Source organism: Ranitomeya imitator, chromosome 2 (assembly GCF_032444005.1).
Source record: "Ranitomeya imitator isolate aRanImi1 chromosome 2, aRanImi1.pri, whole genome shotgun sequence".
In the NCBI taxonomy this organism is placed as follows: domain Eukaryota; kingdom Metazoa; phylum Chordata; class Amphibia; order Anura; family Dendrobatidae; genus Ranitomeya; species Ranitomeya imitator.
Genome location: NC_091283.1, coordinates 269,389,366 through 269,410,522, shown reverse-complemented (window position 1 = coordinate 269,410,522; position 21,157 = coordinate 269,389,366). Strand labels below are relative to the sequence as shown.

Genomic DNA, 21,157 nt, shown 5'->3' with positions numbered 1-21,157 from the left:
CAGAGTGCGGGGGATATGTACACCCCGGATGTACAGAGTGCGGGGGATATGTACACCCCGGATGTACAGAGTGCGGGGGATATGTACACCCCGGATGTACAGAGTGCGGGGGATATGTACACCCCGGATGTACAGAGTGCGGGGGATATGTACACCCCGGATGTACAGAGTGCGGGGGATATGTACACCCCGGATGTACAGAGTGCGGGGGATATGTACACCCCGGATGTACAGAGTGCGGGGGATATGTACACCCCGGATGTACAGAGTGCGGGGGATATGTACACCCCGGATGTACAGAGTGCGGGGGATATGTACACCCCGGATGTACAGAGTGCGGGGGATATGTACACCCCGGATGTACAGAGTGCGGGGGATATGTACACCCCGGATGTACAGAGTGCGGGGGATATGTACACCCCGGATGTACAGAGTGCGGGGGATATGTACACCCCGGATGTACAGAGTGCGGGGGATATGTACACCCCGGATGTACAGAGTGCGGGGGATATGTACACCCCGGATGTACAGAGTGCGGGGGATATGTACACCCCGGATGTACAGAGTGCGGGGGATATGTACACCCCGGATGTACAGAGTGCGGGGGATATGTACACCCCGGATGTACAGAGTGCGGGGGATATGTACACCCCGGATGTACAGAGTGCGGGGGATATGTACACCCCGGATGTACAGAGTGCGGGGGATATGTACACCCCGGATGTACAGAGTGCGGGGGATATGTACACCCCGGATGTACAGAGTGCGGGGGATATGTACACCCCGGATGTACAGAGTGCGGGGGATATGTACACCCCGGATGTACAGAGTGCGGGGGATATGTACACCCCGGATGTACAGAGTGCGGGGGATATGTACACCCCGGATGTACAGAGTGCGGGGGATATGTACACCCCGGATGTACAGAGTGCGGGGGATATGTACACCCCGGATGTACAGAGTGCGGGGGATATGTACACCCCGGATGTACAGAGTGCGGGGGATATGTACACCCCGGATGTACAGAGTGCGGGGGATATGTACACCCCGGATGTACAGAGTGCGGGGGATATGTACACCCCGGATGTACAGAGTGCGGGGGATATGTACACCCCGGATGTACAGAGTGCGGGGGATATGTACACCCCGGATGTACAGAGTGCGGGGGATATGTACACCCCGGATGTACAGAGTGCGGGGGATATGTACACCCCGGATGTACAGAGTGCGGGGGATATGTACACCCCGGATGTACAGAGTGCGGGGGATATGTACACCCCGGATGTACAGAGTGCGGGGGATATGTACACCCCGGATGTACAGAGTGCGGGGGATATGTACACCCCGGATGTACAGAGTGCGGGGGATATGTACACCCCGGATGTACAGAGTGCGGGGGATATGTACACCCCGGATGTACAGAGTGCGGGGGATATGTACACCCCGGATGTACAGAGTGCGGGGGATATGTACACCCCGGATGTACAGAGTGCGGGGGATATGTACACCCCGGATGTACAGAGTGCGGGGGATATGTACACCCCGGATGTACAGAGTGCGGGGGATATGTACACCCCGGATGTACAGAGTGCGGGGGATATGTACACCCCGGATGTACAGAGTGCGGGGGATATGTACACCCCGGATGTACAGAGTGCGGGGGATATGTACACCCCGGATGTACAGAGTGCGGGGGATATGTACACCCCGGATGTACAGAGTGCGGGGGATATGTACACCCCGGATGTACAGAGTGCGGGGGATATGTACACCCCGGATGTACAGAGTGCGGGGGATATGTACACCCCGGATGTACAGAGTGCGGGGGATATGTACACCCCGGATGTACAGAGTGCGGGGGATATGTACACCCCGGATGTACAGAGTGCGGGGGATATGTACACCCCGGATGTACAGAGTGCGGGGGATATGTACACCCCGGATGTACAGAGTGCGGGGGATATGTACACCCCGGATGTACAGAGTGCGGGGGATATGTACACCCCGGATGTACAGAGTGCGGGGGATATGTACACCCCGGATGTACAGAGTGCGGGGGATATGTACACCCCGGATGTACAGAGTGCGGGGGATATGTACACCCCGGATGTACAGAGTGCGGGGGATATGTACACCCCGGATGTACAGAGTGCGGGGGATATGTACACCCCGGATGTACAGAGTGCGGGGGATATGTACACCCCGGATGTACAGAGTGCGGGGGATATGTACACCCCGGATGTACAGAGTGCGGGGGATATGTACACCCCGGATGTACAGAGTGCGGGGGATATGTACACCCCGGATGTACAGAGTGCGGGGGATATGTACACCCCGGATGTACAGAGTGCGGGGGATATGTACACCCCGGATGTACAGAGTGCGGGGGATATGTACACCCCGGATGTACAGAGTGCGGGGGATATGTACACCCCGGATGTACAGAGTGCGGGGGATATGTACACCCCGGATGTACAGAGTGCGGGGGATATGTACACCCCGGATGTACAGAGTGCGGGGGATATGTACACCCCGGATGTACAGAGTGCGGGGGATATGTACACCCCGGATGTACAGAGTGCGGGGGATATGTACACCCCGGATGTACAGAGTGCGGGGGATATGTACACCCCGGATGTACAGAGTGCGGGGGATATGTACACCCCGGATGTACAGAGTGCGGGGGATATGTACACCCCGGATGTACAGAGTGCGGGGGATATGTACACCCCGGATGTACAGAGTGCGGGGGATATGTACACCCCGGATGTACAGAGTGCGGGGGATATGTACACCCCGGATGTACAGAGTGCGGGGGATATGTACACCCCGGATGTACAGAGTGCGGGGGATATGTACACCCCGGATGTACAGAGTGCGGGGGATATGTACACCCCGGATGTACAGAGTGCGGGGGATATGTACACCCCGGATGTACAGAGTGCGGGGGATATGTACACCCCGGATGTACAGAGTGCGGGGGATATGTACACCCCGGATGTACAGAGTGCGGGGGATATGTACACCCCGGATGTACAGAGTGCGGGGGATATGTACACCCCGGATGTACAGAGTGCGGGGGATATGTACACCCCGGATGTACAGAGTGCGGGGGATATGTACACCCCGGATGTACAGAGTGCGGGGGATATGTACACCCCGGATGTACAGAGTGCGGGGGATATGTACACCCCGGATGTACAGAGTGCGGGGGATATGTACACCCCGGATGTACAGAGTGCGGGGGATATGTACACCCCGGATGTACAGAGTGCGGGGGATATGTACACCCCGGATGTACAGAGTGCGGGGGATATGTACACCCCGGATGTACAGAGTGCGGGGGATATGTACACCCCGGATGTACAGAGTGCGGGGGATATGTACACCCCGGATGTACAGAGTGCGGGGGATATGTACACCCCGGATGTACAGAGTGCGGGGGATATGTACACCCCGGATGTACAGAGTGCGGGGGATATGTACACCCCGGATGTACAGAGTGCGGGGGATATGTACACCCCGGATGTACAGAGTGCGGGGGATATGTACACCCCGGATGTACAGAGTGCGGGGGATATGTACACCCCGGATGTACAGAGTGCGGGGGATATGTACACCCCGGATGTACAGAGTGCGGGGGATATGTACACCCCGGATGTACAGAGTGCGGGGGATATGTACACCCCGGATGTACAGAGTGCGGGGGATATGTACACCCCGGATGTACAGAGTGCGGGGGATATGTACACCCCGGATGTACAGAGTGCGGGGGATATGTACACCCCGGATGTACAGAGTGCGGGGGATATGTACACCCCGGATGTACAGAGTGCGGGGGATATGTACACCCCGGATGTACAGAGTGCGGGGGATATGTACACCCCGGATGTACAGAGTGCGGGGGATATGTACACCCCGGATGTACAGAGTGCGGGGGATATGTACACCCCGGATGTACAGAGTGCGGGGGATATGTACACCCCGGATGTACAGAGTGCGGGGGATATGTACACCCCGGATGTACAGAGTGCGGGGGATATGTACACCCCGGATGTACAGAGTGCGGGGGATATGTACACCCCGGATGTACAGAGTGCGGGGGATATGTACACCCCGGATGTACAGAGTGCGGGGGATATGTACACCCCGGATGTACAGAGTGCGGGGGATATGTACACCCCGGATGTACAGAGTGCGGGGGATATGTACACCCCGGATGTACAGAGTGCGGGGGATATGTACACCCCGGATGTACAGAGTGCGGGGGATATGTACACCCCGGATGTACAGAGTGCGGGGGATATGTACACCCCGGATGTACAGAGTGCGGGGGATATGTACACCCCGGATGTACAGAGTGCGGGGGATATGTACACCCCGGATGTACAGAGTGCGGGGGATATGTACACCCCGGATGTACAGAGTGCGGGGGATATGTACACCCCGGATGTACAGAGTGCGGGGGATATGTACACCCCGGATGTACAGAGTGCGGGGGATATGTACACCCCGGATGTACAGAGTGCGGGGGATATGTACACCCCGGATGTACAGAGTGCGGGGGATATGTACACCCCGGATGTACAGAGTGCGGGGGATATGTACACCCCGGATGTACAGAGTGCGGGGGATATGTACACCCCGGATGTACAGAGTGCGGGGGATATGTACACCCCGGATGTACAGAGTGCGGGGGATATGTACACCCCGGATGTACAGAGTGCGGGGGATATGTACACCCCGGATGTACAGAGTGCGGGGGATATGTACACCCCGGATGTACAGAGTGCGGGGGATATGTACACCCCGGATGTACAGAGTGCGGGGGATATGTACACCCCGGATGTACAGAGTGCGGGGGATATGTACACCCCGGATGTACAGAGTGCGGGGGATATGTACACCCCGGATGTACAGAGTGCGGGGGATATGTACACCCCGGATGTACAGAGTGCGGGGGATATGTACACCCCGGATGTACAGAGTGCGGGGGATATGTACACCCCGGATGTACAGAGTGCGGGGGATATGTACACCCCGGATGTACAGAGTGCGGGGGATATGTACACCCCGGATGTACAGAGTGCGGGGGATATGTACACCCCGGATGTACAGAGTGCGGGGGATATGTACACCCCGGATGTACAGAGTGCGGGGGATATGTACACCCCGGATGTACAGAGTGCGGGGGATATGTACACCCCGGATGTACAGAGTGCGGGGGATATGTACACCCCGGATGTACAGAGTGCGGGGGATATGTACACCCCGGATGTACAGAGTGCGGGGGATATGTACACCCCGGATGTACAGAGTGCGGGGGATATGTACACCCCGGATGTACAGAGTGCGGGGGATATGTACACCCCGGATGTACAGAGTGCGGGGGATATGTACACCCCGGATGTACAGAGTGCGGGGGATATGTACACCCCGGATGTACAGAGTGCGGGGGATATGTACACCCCGGATGTACAGAGTGCGGGGGATATGTACACCCCGGATGTACAGAGTGCGGGGGATATGTACACCCCGGATGTACAGAGTGCGGGGGATATGTACACCCCGGATGTACAGAGTGCGGGGGATATGTACACCCCGGATGTACAGAGTGCGGGGGATATGTACACCCCGGATGTACAGAGTGCGGGGGATATGTACACCCCGGATGTACAGAGTGCGGGGGATATGTACACCCCGGATGTACAGAGTGCGGGGGATATGTACACCCCGGATGTACAGAGTGCGGGGGATATGTACACCCCGGATGTACAGAGTGCGGGGGATATGTACACCCCGGATGTACAGAGTGCGGGGGATATGTACACCCCGGATGTACAGAGTGCGGGGGATATGTACACCCCGGATGTACAGAGTGCGGGGGATATGTACACCCCGGATGTACAGAGTGCGGGGGATATGTACACCCCGGATGTACAGAGTGCGGGGGATATGTACACCCCGGATGTACAGAGTGCGGGGGATATGTACACCCCGGATGTACAGAGTGCGGGGGATATGTACACCCCGGATGTACAGAGTGCGGGGGATATGTACACCCCGGATGTACAGAGTGCGGGGGATATGTACACCCCGGATGTACAGAGTGCGGGGGATATGTACACCCCGGATGTACAGAGTGCGGGGGATATGTACACCCCGGATGTACAGAGTGCGGGGGATATGTACACCCCGGATGTACAGAGTGCGGGGGATATGTACACCCCGGATGTACAGAGTGCGGGGGATATGTACACCCCGGATGTACAGAGTGCGGGGGATATGTACACCCCGGATGTACAGAGTGCGGGGGATATGTACACCCCGGATGTACAGAGTGCGGGGGATATGTACACCCCGGATGTACAGAGTGCGGGGGATATGTACACCCCGGATGTACAGAGTGCGGGGGATATGTACACCCCGGATGTACAGAGTGCGGGGGATATGTACACCCCGGATGTACAGAGTGCGGGGGATATGTACACCCCGGATGTACAGAGTGCGGGGGATATGTACACCCCGGATGTACAGAGTGCGGGGGATATGTACACCCCGGATGTACAGAGTGCGGGGGATATGTACACCCCGGATGTACAGAGTGCGGGGGATATGTACACCCCGGATGTACAGAGTGCGGGGGATATGTACACCCCGGATGTACAGAGTGCGGGGGATATGTACACCCCGGATGTACAGAGTGCGGGGGATATGTACACCCCGGATGTACAGAGTGCGGGGGATATGTACACCCCGGATGTACAGAGTGCGGGGGATATGTACACCCCGGATGTACAGAGTGCGGGGGATATGTACACCCCGGATGTACAGAGTGCGGGGGATATGTACACCCCGGATGTACAGAGTGCGGGGGATATGTACACCCCGGATGTACAGAGTGCGGGGGATATGTACACCCCGGATGTACAGAGTGCGGGGGATATGTACACCCCGGATGTACAGAGTGCGGGGGATATGTACACCCCGGATGTACAGAGTGCGGGGGATATGTACACCCCGGATGTACAGAGTGCGGGGGATATGTACACCCCGGATGTACAGAGTGCGGGGGATATGTACACCCCGGATGTACAGAGTGCGGGGGATATGTACACCCCGGATGTACAGAGTGCGGGGGATATGTACACCCCGGATGTACAGAGTGCGGGGGATATGTACACCCCGGATGTACAGAGTGCGGGGGATATGTACACCCCGGATGTACAGAGTGCGGGGGATATGTACACCCCGGATGTACAGAGTGCGGGGGATATGTACACCCCGGATGTACAGAGTGCGGGGGATATGTACACCCCGGATGTACAGAGTGCGGGGGATATGTACACCCCGGATGTACAGAGTGCGGGGGATATGTACACCCCGGATGTACAGAGTGCGGGGGATATGTACACCCCGGATGTACAGAGTGCGGGGGATATGTACACCCCGGATGTACAGAGTGCGGGGGATATGTACACCCCGGATGTACAGAGTGCGGGGGATATGTACACCCCGGATGTACAGAGTGCGGGGGATATGTACACCCCGGATGTACAGAGTGCGGGGGATATGTACACCCCGGATGTACAGAGTGCGGGGGATATGTACACCCCGGATGTACAGAGTGCGGGGGATATGTACACCCCGGATGTACAGAGTGCGGGGGATATGTACACCCCGGATGTACAGAGTGCGGGGGATATGTACACCCCGGATGTACAGAGTGCGGGGGATATGTACACCCCGGATGTACAGAGTGCGGGGGATATGTACACCCCGGATGTACAGAGTGCGGGGGATATGTACACCCCGGATGTACAGAGTGCGGGGGATATGTACACCCCGGATGTACAGAGTGCGGGGGATATGTACACCCCGGATGTACAGAGTGCGGGGGATATGTACACCCCGGATGTACAGAGTGCGGGGGATATGTACACCCCGGATGTACAGAGTGCGGGGGATATGTACACCCCGGATGTACAGAGTGCGGGGGATATGTACACCCCGGATGTACAGAGTGCGGGGGATATGTACACCCCGGATGTACAGAGTGCGGGGGATATGTACACCCCGGATGTACAGAGTGCGGGGGATATGTACACCCCGGATGTACAGAGTGCGGGGGATATGTACACCCCGGATGTACAGAGTGCGGGGGATATGTACACCCCGGATGTACAGAGTGCGGGGGATATGTACACCCCGGATGTACAGAGTGCGGGGGATATGTACACCCCGGATGTACAGAGTGCGGGGGATATGTACACCCCGGATGTACAGAGTGCGGGGGATATGTACACCCCGGATGTACAGAGTGCGGGGGATATGTACACCCCGGATGTACAGAGTGCGGGGGATATGTACACCCCGGATGTACAGAGTGCGGGGGATATGTACACCCCGGATGTACAGAGTGCGGGGGATATGTACACCCCGGATGTACAGAGTGCGGGGGATATGTACACCCCGGATGTACAGAGTGCGGGGGATATGTACACCCCGGATGTACAGAGTGCGGGGGATATGTACACCCCGGATGTACAGAGTGCGGGGGATATGTACACCCCGGATGTACAGAGTGCGGGGGATATGTACACCCCGGATGTACAGAGTGCGGGGGATATGTACACCCCGGATGTACAGAGTGCGGGGGATATGTACACCCCGGATGTACAGAGTGCGGGGGATATGTACACCCCGGATGTACAGAGTGCGGGGGATATGTACACCCCGGATGTACAGAGTGCGGGGGATATGTACACCCCGGATGTACAGAGTGCGGGGGATATGTACACCCCGGATGTACAGAGTGCGGGGGATATGTACACCCCGGATGTACAGAGTGCGGGGGATATGTACACCCCGGATGTACAGAGTGCGGGGGATATGTACACCCCGGATGTACAGAGTGCGGGGGATATGTACACCCCGGATGTACAGAGTGCGGGGGATATGTACACCCCGGATGTACAGAGTGCGGGGGATATGTACACCCCGGATGTACAGAGTGCGGGGGATATGTACACCCCGGATGTACAGAGTGCGGGGGATATGTACACCCCGGATGTACAGAGTGCGGGGGATATGTACACCCCGGATGTACAGAGTGCGGGGGATATGTACACCCCGGATGTACAGAGTGCGGGGGATATGTACACCCCGGATGTACAGAGTGCGGGGGATATGTACACCCCGGATGTACAGAGTGCGGGGGATATGTACACCCCGGATGTACAGAGTGCGGGGGATATGTACACCCCGGATGTACAGAGTGCGGGGGATATGTACACCCCGGATGTACAGAGTGCGGGGGATATGTACACCCCGGATGTACAGAGTGCGGGGGATATGTACACCCCGGATGTACAGAGTGCGGGGGATATGTACACCCCGGATGTACAGAGTGCGGGGGATATGTACACCCCGGATGTACAGAGTGCGGGGGATATGTACACCCCGGATGTACAGAGTGCGGGGGATATGTACACCCCGGATGTACAGAGTGCGGGGGATATGTACACCCCGGATGTACAGAGTGCGGGGGATATGTACACCCCGGATGTACAGAGTGCGGGGGATATGTACACCCCGGATGTACAGAGTGCGGGGGATATGTACACCCCGGATGTACAGAGTGCGGGGGATATGTACACCCCGGATGTACAGAGTGCGGGGGATATGTACACCCCGGATGTACAGAGTGCGGGGGATATGTACACCCCGGATGTACAGAGTGCGGGGGATATGTACACCCCGGATGTACAGAGTGCGGGGGATATGTACACCCCGGATGTACAGAGTGCGGGGGATATGTACACCCCGGATGTACAGAGTGCGGGGGATATGTACACCCCGGATGTACAGAGTGCGGGGGATATGTACACCCCGGATGTACAGAGTGCGGGGGATATGTACACCCCGGATGTACAGAGTGCGGGGGATATGTACACCCCGGATGTACAGAGTGCGGGGGATATGTACACCCCGGATGTACAGAGTGCGGGGGATATGTACACCCCGGATGTACAGAGTGCGGGGGATATGTACACCCCGGATGTACAGAGTGCGGGGGATATGTACACCCCGGATGTACAGAGTGCGGGGGATATGTACACCCCGGATGTACAGAGTGCGGGGGATATGTACACCCCGGATGTACAGAGTGCGGGGGATATGTACACCCCGGATGTACAGAGTGCGGGGGATATGTACACCCCGGATGTACAGAGTGCGGGGGATATGTACACCCCGGATGTACAGAGTGCGGGGGATATGTACACCCCGGATGTACAGAGTGCGGGGGATATGTACACCCCGGATGTACAGAGTGCGGGGGATATGTACACCCCGGATGTACAGAGTGCGGGGGATATGTACACCCCGGATGTACAGAGTGCGGGGGATATGTACACCCCGGATGTACAGAGTGCGGGGGATATGTACACCCCGGATGTACAGAGTGCGGGGGATATGTACACCCCGGATGTACAGAGTGCGGGGGATATGTACACCCCGGATGTACAGAGTGCGGGGGATATGTACACCCCGGATGTACAGAGTGCGGGGGATATGTACACCCCGGATGTACAGAGTGCGGGGGATATGTACACCCCGGATGTACAGAGTGCGGGGGATATGTACACCCCGGATGTACAGAGTGCGGGGGATATGTACACCCCGGATGTACAGAGTGCGGGGGATATGTACACCCCGGATGTACAGAGTGCGGGGGATATGTACACCCCGGATGTACAGAGTGCGGGGGATATGTACACCCCGGATGTACAGAGTGCGGGGGATATGTACACCCCGGATGTACAGAGTGCGGGGGATATGTACACCCCGGATGTACAGAGTGCGGGGGATATGTACACCCCGGATGTACAGAGTGCGGGGGATATGTACACCCCGGATGTACAGAGTGCGGGGGATATGGACACCCCGGATGTACAGAGTGCGGGGGATATGGACACCCCGGAGTTGATGGCGCTCTGGTGTCGGTGCTGCCATGTTCCAGCCGCTGACTTCATTCTTCGTCAGGGATAATCTTGTATGACCGCGACACAGAAATCGGCACAACAAAGCCTACTCCACCTGCGCAGCATTCTCCGGCCGTTAGCCCGGGCTGAGTGATGATGAGTGTGAGGCCACGGTTACCGGTGATACCTACCGCTCCATCCCCCAGGCTGCAGTCTCCGTGGTACGCTGCCCCGGCCAGTGTGAACAGGGACTGAGGCAAGAGGCTGACAATCCTTGGATAGATAGTAACAAAGCCTCAGCTGTGAGACTTGAAGGGCCCGTGTGTCAGGAGGAAGTCGTCGTCCTCGCTGCATCGGGCAGAGCCGCCACTTCACATCACTGACGGCCCGACACTGCCATCGACCTGGCAACAGGAAATGCAGATGAAAGGGTTAACTGGTAATAGTCAATGTCCCTATGACAACCCTTCCTGTCTGGTGGGACATTGTGTCCGGCTGCACACAGGAAAGTGGGGAGAGATCTGGCTACTTCTGCGCTGCCCACCGAGGGGTCCGGGCCGCGCCACCAGTCTGCTGATCACACCGTCTGTGAGTGCCCCCCGCCTCTAGAGACCACCCATCACATGCTCAGCTGATCCCTGTGCTGCCCACCCTCACTATTCACCCGAGACTCGCAGGGTCCGTCCTGGCTGTACTGTCTGATAACAGAGAGTCCTAGCGTCAGGCCGGAATATATCCTGCTCTCTCTGACTGCATATGTATTCATGCCCTGTTAGTGTGCTCTCTGTTATCAGCCAGATGTCATTCACTTCTCAGCAGCTTCTCCAGGGAATCCTACTCCTCCCATCCCATCCTCTACTCACCTCCAGAGCTGCATTCTCTATTCTGCTGTTACAGCGTGTCTTATCCTCCAGTCACCCCCAGAGCTGCACTCTCTATCCTGCTGTTACATCGTGTCTTATCCTCCAGTCACCCCCAGAGCTGCACTCTGTATTCTGCTGTTACATCATGTCTTATCCTCCAGTCACCCCCAGAGCTGCACTCTGTATTCTGCGGTTACATCGCTGACAGGCTGCTGACCAGTCATAGATACGGTGTCTCCTCGCCGCCAGGTGCCGGTGGTACCTGGACACGTGTGGTCCTCAAAACCTGGAGGAAGAACCTCGGCCAAATGGGAAATGATTCATTGTCTCTGAGCAGCGCACGGTTTCCTGCTCCAACTTAGAGGAATGTTCCACCTGTCACCATCAGTCGTGGCCTCAGAGCCCAGGGATGATCTTGGAGGATCCTTGTGGGAGAGATCTCACTGGCTTCTTCCAGATTGCACCTTCCTTTGATCTGGAGAGGGGATTCGCCGTTGATCTGTCGTTTCCGGGATCTGCCGTAGCTTCCCCTTTTAATATGGCCTAAAGGGTCTGAGGCCTAAATAAAGGTCACTAGTCTCATCGCTGGCGATCACGCAGACCCCGGATTTCCCATCCTGATGATTTCTGCCCCTGCAGTGTCACCACTGGCCTCCCCTGGAGATGCCCTTTAAGTCCCGCCTACACTGGATTAACACCACATCAGCTGGTGGGGGCTCCACAGCGGCAGTACATCTGGTGATGGGCGCGAAGTGCGCTGACACATGACCCGGCCACTTCCCATCTGTTGCCACCGTGATTGGCTGGCACCCCTCAATAATTAATGTGGCTTCATACACGGAGCATGGTGACTACTGTCCCGGTCAGGACTCTGGATGACATGACCGCTATTGCTTCCGCAGGAATCGGCCTGTTTGTCCCCCATGTTTGTCCCCCATGTTTGTCCCCCATGTTTGTCCCCCATGTTTGTCCCCCATGTTTGTCCCCCATGTTTGTCCCCCATGTTTGTCCCCCATGTTTGTCCCCCATGTTTGTCCCCCATGTTTGTCCCCCATGTTTGTCCCCCATGTTTGTCCCCCATGTTTGTCCCCCATGTTTGTCCCCCATGTTTGTCCCCCATGTTTGTCCCCCATGTTTGTCCCCCATGTTTGTCCCCCATGTTTGTCCCCCATGTTTGTCCCCCATGTTTGTCCCCCGTCTGGCTGCAGTGTCACTGTAAATACCCATCTCCCGAATTCTAGGAATCCCAGCCGCGCTCCCCTCCCCCGCTGCAGACTCTTCCCCCTCCACAGACTACGCTCCTTAGTTTTCCTTTTGGTTTTTTAGCCTCTAATCAGCAGTCTGGTATGTGAGGAATGTGCTGCGGCTGATCTCCTTGTATCTGAGCCTGGGCGATACTTCCTAGTCGATACTTCCTAACCGCCGAGTGTCTGAGCCCGGGCGACGCTTCCTGGTCCCCGGGGGTCTGAGCCCGGGCGACGCTTCCTGGTCCCCGGGGGTCTGAGCCCGGGCGACGCTTCCTGGTCCCCGGGGGTCTGAGCCCCGGCGACGCTTCCTGGTCCCCGGGGGTCTGAGCCCCGGCGACGCTTCCTGGTCCCCGGGGGTCTGAGCCCCGGCGACGCTTCCTGGTCCCCGGGGGTCTGAACCCCGGCGACGCTTCCTGGTCCCCGGGGGTCTGAGCCCCGGCGACGCTTCCTGGTCCCCGGGGGTCTGAGCCCGGGCGACGCTTCCTGGTCCCCGGGGGTCTGAGCCCCGGCGACGCTTCCTGGTCCCCGGAGGTCTGAGCCCGGGCGACGCTTCCTGGTCCCCGGGGGTCTGAGCCCGGGCGACGCTTCCTGGTCCCCGGGGGTCTGAGCCCGGGCGACGCTTCCTGGTCCCCGGGGGTCTGAGCCCGGGCGACGCTTCCTGGTCCCCGGGGGTCTGAGCCCGGGCGACGCTTCCTGGTCCCCGGGGGTCTGAGCCCGGGCGACGCTTCCTGGTCCCCGGGGGTCTGAGCCCGGGCGACGCTTCCTGGTCCCCGGGGGTCTGAGCCCGGGCGACGCTTCCTGGTCCCCGGGGGTCTGAGCCCGGGCGACGCTTCCTGGTCCCCGGGGGTCTGAGCCCGGGCGACGCTTCCTGGTCCCCGGGGGTCTGAGCCCGGGCGACGCTTCCTGGTCCCCGGGGGTCTGAGCCCGGGCGACGCTTCCTGGTCCCCGGGGGTCTGAGCCCGGGCGACGCTTCCTGGTCCCCGGGGGTCTGAGCCCGGGCGACGCTTCCTGGTCCCCGGGGGTCTGAGCCCGGGCGACGCTTCCTGGTCCCCGGGGGTCTGAGCCCGGGCGACGCTTCCTGGTCCCCGGGGGTCTGAGCCCGGGCGACGCTTCCTGGTCCCCGGGGGTCTGAGCCCGGGCGACGCTTCCTGGTCCCCGGGGGTCTGAGCCCGGGCGACGCTTCCTGGTCCCCGGGGGTCTGAGCCCGGGCGACGCTTCCTGGTCCCCGGGGGTCTGAGCCCGGGCGACGCTTCCTGGTCCCCGGGGGTCTGAGCCCGGGCGACGCTTCCTGGTCCCCGGGGGTCTGAGCCCGGGCGACGCTTCCTGGTCCCCGGGGGTCTGAGCCCGGGCGACGATGTACTGATGGGACCGTCAGCGGTGATCGCACCAACGCCACCAGGACAGATGACTGAGCGCCGAGTATAGACCGGCCATTCATTATCTACAGGCCTGTCCTCCCCCTGCGGCCTGGACCACCAAGTCGACACCCCCATGTGGTATAGAGGTGGTACTGTGCTGCTATTAACCCCCGCTGTGCTGATAGTGTGGAACTAGTCACAGCCCCTTGTGTTAGGAGTGGGACAACTTGTTACTACGGAAACGACTGTTACATTGTATCAATCTACGCTCTGTGGGGGGGGGGGAGTGACAGTGAGCTTACGTGGGTCACTCATGGTGCAGAGGTTGTCGCTGAGCATGTGGGGGTGCTGAGTGTACGCCGGTCGCTCTTGGAGCAGGGGGTGCTGAGTGTACGCCGGTCACTCATTGACCAGGGGGTGCTGACTACGCCAGTCACTCATTGGCCAGGGGGTGCTGACTGTACGCCGGTCACTCATTGAGCAGGGGGTGCTGTGTACGCCGGTCACTCATTGAGCAGGGGGTGCTGTGTACGCCGGTCGCTCATTGAGCAGGGGGTGCTGAGTGTACGCCGGTCGCTCATTGAGCAGGGGGTGCTGAGTGTACGCCGGTCGCTCATTGAGCAGGGGGTGCTGAGTGTACGCCGGTCGCTCATTGAGCAGGGGGTGCTGACTGTACGCCGGTCGCTCATTGAGCAGGGGGTGCTGACTGTACGCCGGTCGCTCATTGAGCAGGGGGTGCTGACTGTACGCCGGTCACTCATTGAGCAGGGGGTGCTGACTGTACGCCGGTCACTCATTGAGCAGGGGGTGCTGTGTACGCCGGTCACTCATTTAGCGGAGGAGAGTGTCGCTGAGCATGTGGGGGTCACTGACTGTACGCCAGTCACTCATTGAGCAGGAGGTGCTGACTGTACGCCGGTCACTCATTGAGCAGGGGGTGCTGTGTACGCCGGTCACTCATTGAGCAGGGGGTGCTGGGTGTACGCCGGTCACTCATTTAGCGGAGGAGAGTGTCGCTGAGCATGTGGGGGTCACTGACTGTACGCCGGTCACTCATTGAGCAGGGGGTGCTGACTGTACGCCGGTCACTCATTGAGCAGGGGGTGCTGAGTGTACGCCGGTCACTCATTGAGCAGGGGGTGCTGACTGTACGCCGGTCTCTCATTGAGCAGGGGGTGCTGACTGTACGCCTGTCACTCATTGAGCAGGGGGTGCTGACTGTACGCCTGTCACTCATTGAGCAGGGGGTGCTGACTGTACGCCGGTCACTCATTGAGCAGGGGGTGCTGACTGTACGCCGGTCACTCATTGAGCAGGGGGTGCTGACTGTACGCCTGTCACTCATTGAGCAGGGGGTGCTGACTGTACGCCGGTCACTCATTGAGCAGGGGGTGCTGACTGTACGCCGGTGACTCATTGAGCAGGGGGTGCTGACTGTACGCCGGTCTCTCATTGAGCAGGGGGTGCTGACTGTACGCCGGTCTCTCATTGAGCAGGGGGTGCTGACTGTACGCCTGTCACTCATTGAGCAGGGGGTGCTGACTGTACGCCTGTCACTCATTGAGCAGGGGGTGCTGACTGTACGCCGGTCACTCATTGAGCAGGGGGTGCTGACTGTACGCCTGTCACTCATTGAGCAGGGGGTGCTGACTGTACGCCGGTCACTCATTGAGCAGGGGGTGCTGACTGTACGCCTGTCACTCATTGAGCAGGGGGTGCTGACTGTACGCCGGTCACTCATTGAGCAGGGGGTGCTGACTGTACGCCGGTGACTCATTGAGCAGGGGGTGCTGACTGTACGCCGGTCTCTCATTGAGCAGGGGGTGCTGACTGTACGCCGGTCACTCATTGAGCAAGGGGTGCTGACTGTACGCCGGTGACTCATTGAACAGGGGGTGCTGACTGTACGCTGGTCACTCATTGAGCAGGGGGTGCTGACTGTACGCCGGTCACTCATTGAGCAGGGGGTGCTGACTGTATGCCGGTCACTCATTTAGCGGAGGGGGGTGTCGCTGAGCATGTGGGGGTCACTGACTGTACGCTGGTCACTCATTTAGCAGGGGGTGCTGAGTGTACGCTGGTCGCTCATTGAGCAGGGGGTGCTGAGTGTACGCGGGTCGCTCATCGTGCGGAGGGGGTGTCGCTGAGCATGTGGGGGTCACTGAGCATACGCACGCACCACACTGCCGATACTGACCCTGCTGATCGCCGTTTCTTTTTCTCTCCTCAGTTCTCTGTGCAAAAAACCTGGTGAAGAAGGATTTTTTCAGTGAGTATCTCTATAGTTTGGGGCGACCACATGTTGTGCTGTTCTGTGCAGCTCTGGCTGTGACTGGAGTATTACGGGGGGGCTCGGTGCTAATATTGGAGACTGCAATATGGGGGGGCTCAGGGGTGTTATAGCCGGGAGCTTCTGTGTATACTGGGGGCTGCTCTGGATGTGACTAGTATGGGGGCTTCTGTGTATACTGGGCGCTGCTCTGGATGTGACTGTAGTATGGGGGCTTCTGTGTGTATTATCGGGGGCTGCACTGGATGTGACTGTAGTATGGGGCTTCTGTGTGTATTATCGGGGGCTGCTCTGGATGTGACTGCAGTATGGGGCGGCTCAGTGTGATATCGGGCTGCTCTGGATGTGACTAGTATAGGGGCTTCTGTGTATTATCGGGGGCTGCTCTGGTTGTGACTGTAGTATGGGGTTTCTGTGTGTATTATCGGGGGCTGCTCTGGATGTGACTGTAGTATGGGGGCTCCTGTGTGTATTATCGGGGGCTGCTCTGGATGTGACTGCAGTATGGGGGGGCTCAGTGTGATATCGGGCTGCTCTGGATGTGACTAGTATAGGGGCTTCTGTGTATTATTGGGGGCTGCTCTGGATGTGACTAGTATGGGGGCTTCTCTGTGTATTATCGGGGGCTGCTCTGGTTGTGACTGTAGTATGGGGTTTCTGTGTGTATTATCGGGGGCTGCTCTGGATGTGACTGTAGTATGGGGGCTTCTGTGTGTATTATCGGGGGGCTTCTCCGGTTGTGACTGCAGTGTGGGGGGCTCGGTGTGTATTATTGGGTGCTGCTCCGGTTGTGACTGCAGTATTGGGGGGGTTCGGTGTGTGTATTATCGGGGGCTGCTCCGGATGTGACTGCAGTATTGTGGGGTTCGGTGTGTGTATTATCGGGGGCTGCTCCGGATTTGACTGCAGTATTGGGGGGCTCGGTGTATTATCGGGGGCTGCTCCGGATTTGACTGCAGTATTGGGGGGCTCGGTGTATTATCGGGGGCTGCTCCGGTTGTGACTGCAGTATTGAGAGCCTCGATGTGTATTATCGGGGGCTGCTCCGGATGTGACTGCAGTGTGGGAGGGCTCGGTGTGTATTATCGGGGGCTGCTCTGGAGGCGGCTGCGTTATCTCTCCTGTTTCCCCCCTTACTGCAGGGCTCCCGGACCCCTTTGCCAAGGTGGTGGTGGACGGGTCTGGGCAGTGCCACTCCACAGACACCGTGAAGAACACCCTGGACCCCAAGTGGAACCAGCACTACGACCTGTGAGTGGCGCCGACGTGTCAGAGCACTACAAAGCCCAGCCGGCCAGGGGCAGACCCGAGCGTCAGATATGTGGGAGGCATGCTGGGACTTGTAGTATGACAGCAGCTGTGGGAGTTGTCGCCGGTGCCCCCCGCAGGCGCAGAGCGGAGACGTGCGGTGACCTCAGCGGAGGAAGTGCTGACACTGGAGCGATTGTTCTCAGACGACCGACCGGTGCAGCGAGTTCCTCCATCATTGTCTGCACCGCCGCCGCCTGACTCACCCCACATCCGGAGGACTACAACCCCCAGCGTCCACCGACTCACAGCATGCTGGATATTGTAGTTCCCGCATTGTGATCGGCTGTGTATCTAATCTTCTCCTGTGTGATACTGTCTGCTGAGTCGTGTATCTAATCCTCCTGTGTGATACTGACTGCTGAGCCGTGTATCTAATCCTCTCCTGTGTGATACTGACTGCTGAGCCGTGTATCTAATCCTCTCCTGTGTGATACTGACTGCTGAGCCGTCCTCTCCTGTGTGATACTGACTGCTGAGCCGTGTATCTAATCCTCTCCTGTGTGATACTGTCTGCTGAGTCGTGTATCTAATCCTATCCTGGGTGATACTGACTGCTGAGCCGTGTATCTAATCCTGTCCTGTGTGATACTGACTGCTGAGTCGTGTATCTAATCCTCCTGTGTGATACTGTCTGCTGAGCCGTGTATCTAATCCTCCTGTGTGATACTGACTGCTGAGCCATGTATCTAATCCTGTCCTGTGATACTGACTGCTGAGCCGTGTATCTAATCCTCTCCTGTGTGATACTGACTGCTGAGCCGTGTATCTAATCCTCTCCTGTGTGATACTGTCTGCTGAGCCATGTATCTAATCTTCCTGTGTGATACTGACTGGAGCTGTGTATCTAATCCTCTCCTGTGTGATACTGTCTGCTGAGCCGTGTATCTAATCCTATCCTGTGTGATACTGACTGAGCCGTGTATCTAATCCTCTCCTGTGTGATACTGACTGCTGAGCCGTGTATCTAATCTTCTCCTGTGTGATACTGTCTGCTGAGCCGTGTATCTAATCCTAGCCTGTGTGATACTGACTGCTGAGCCGTGTATCTAATCCTCTCCTGTGTGATACTGACTGCTGAGCCGTGTATCTAATCCTCTCCTGTGTGATACTGACTGCTGAGCCGTGTATCTAATCCTCTCCTGTGTGATACTGACTGCTGAGCCGTGTATTTAATCCTCTCCTGTGTGATACTGACTGCTGAACCGTGTATCTAATTCTCCTGTGTGATACTGACTGCTGAGCCGTGTATCTAATCTTCCTGTGTGATACTTACTGCTGAGCTGTGTATCTAATCCTCTCCTGTGTGATACTGTCTGCTGAGCCGTGTATCTAATCCTCTCCTGTGTGATACTGACTGCTGAGCCGTGTATCTAATCCTCTCCTGTGTGATACTGACTGCTGAGCCGGGTATCTAATCCTCTCCTGTGTGATACTGACTGCTGAGCCGTGTATCTAATCCTCTCCTGTGTGATACTGTCTGCTGAGCCGTGTATCTAATCCTAGCCTGTGTGATACTGACTGCTGAGCCGTGTATCTAATCCTCTCCTGTGTGATACTGACTGCTGAGCCGTGTATCTAATCCTCTCCTGTGTGATACTGACTGCTGAGCCGTGTATCTAATCCTCTCCTGTGTGATACTGACTGCTGAGCCGTGTATTTAATCCTCTCCTGTGTGATACTGACTGCTGAACCGTGTATCTAATTCTCCTGTGTGATACTGACTGCTGAGCCGTGTATCTAATCTTCCTGTGTGATACTTACTGCTGAGCTGTGTATCTAATCCTCTCCTGTGTGATACTGACTGCTGAGCCGTCCTCTCCTGTGTGATACTGACTGCTGAGCCGTGTATCTAATCCTCTCCTGTGTGATACTGTCTGCTGAGTCGTGTATCTAATCCTATCCTGGGTGATACTGACTGCTGAGCCGTGTATCTAATCCTGTCCTGTGTGATACTGACTGCTGAGTCGTGTATCTAATCCTCCTGTGTGATACTGTCTGCTGAGCCGTGTATCTAATCCTCCTGTGTGATACTGACTGCTGAGCCATGTATCTAATCCTGTCCTGTGATACTGACTGCTGAGCCGTGTATCTAATCCTCTCCTGTGTGATACTGACTGCTGAGCCGTGTATCTAATCCTCTCCTGTGTGATACTGTCTGCTGAGCCATGTATCTAATCTTCCTGTGTGATACTGACTGGAGCTGTGTATCTAATCCTCTCCTGTGTGATACTGTCTGCTGAGCCGTGTATCTAATCCTATCCTGTGTGATACTGACTGAGCCGTGTATCTAATCCTCTCCTGTGTGATACTGACTGCTGAGCCGTGTATCTAATCTTCTCCTGTGTGATACTGTCTGCTGAGCCGTGTATCTAATCCTAGCCTGTGTGATACTGACTGCTGAGCCGTGTATCTAATCCTCTCCTGTGTGATACTGACTGCTGAGCCGTGTATCTAATCCTCTCCTGTGTGATACTGACTGCTGAGCCGTGTATCTAATCCTCTCCTGTGTGATACTGACTGCTGAGCCGTGTATTTAATCCTCTCCTGTGTGATACTGACTGCTGAACCGTGTATCTAATTCTCCTGTGTGATACTGACTGCTGAGCCGTGTATCTAATCTTCCTGTGTGATACTTACTGCTGAGCTGTGTATCTAATCCTCTCCTGTGTGATACTGTCTGCTGAGCCGTGTATCTAATCCTCTCCTGTGTGATACTGACTGCTGAGCCGTGTATCTAATCCTCTCCTGTGTGATACTGACTGCTGAGCCGGGTATCTAATCCTCTCCTGTGTGATACTGACTGCTGAGCCGTGTATCTAATCCTCTCCTGTGTGATACTGTCTGCTGAGCCGTGTATCTAATCCTAGCCTGTGTGATACTGACTGCTGAGCCGTGTATCTAATCCTCTCCTGTGTGATACTGACTGCTGAGCCGTGTATCTAATCCTCTCCTGTGTGATACTGACTGCTGAGCCGTGTATCTAATCCTCTCCTGTGTGATACTGACTGCTGAGCCGTGTATTTAATCCTCTCCTGTGTGATACTGACTGCTGAACCGTGTATCTAATTCTCCTGTGTGATACTGACTGCTGAGCCGTGTATCT

General features: G+C 57.2%; 1 protein-coding gene across 4 annotated transcripts in view; it reads left to right on the top strand.

The window, feature by feature from the left end:
• Positions 1–21,157, top strand: part of SMURF2 (SMAD specific E3 ubiquitin protein ligase 2) — a 56,196-nt gene that overhangs the window by 12,901 nt on the left and 22,138 nt on the right. For 2 of the 4 annotated variants that reach the window (XM_069749159.1, XM_069749156.1), the window contains exons 2-3: positions 16,684–16,722; positions 17,886–17,994. In XM_069749159.1, the coding sequence (XP_069605260.1) occupies positions 16,684–16,722; positions 17,886–17,994 (148 nt within the window). Of the gene's footprint in view, positions 1–16,683; positions 16,723–17,882; positions 17,995–21,157 lie in introns of all 4 variants that reach the window. The other 2 variants (XM_069749158.1, XM_069749155.1) reach the window with 1 other exon arrangement.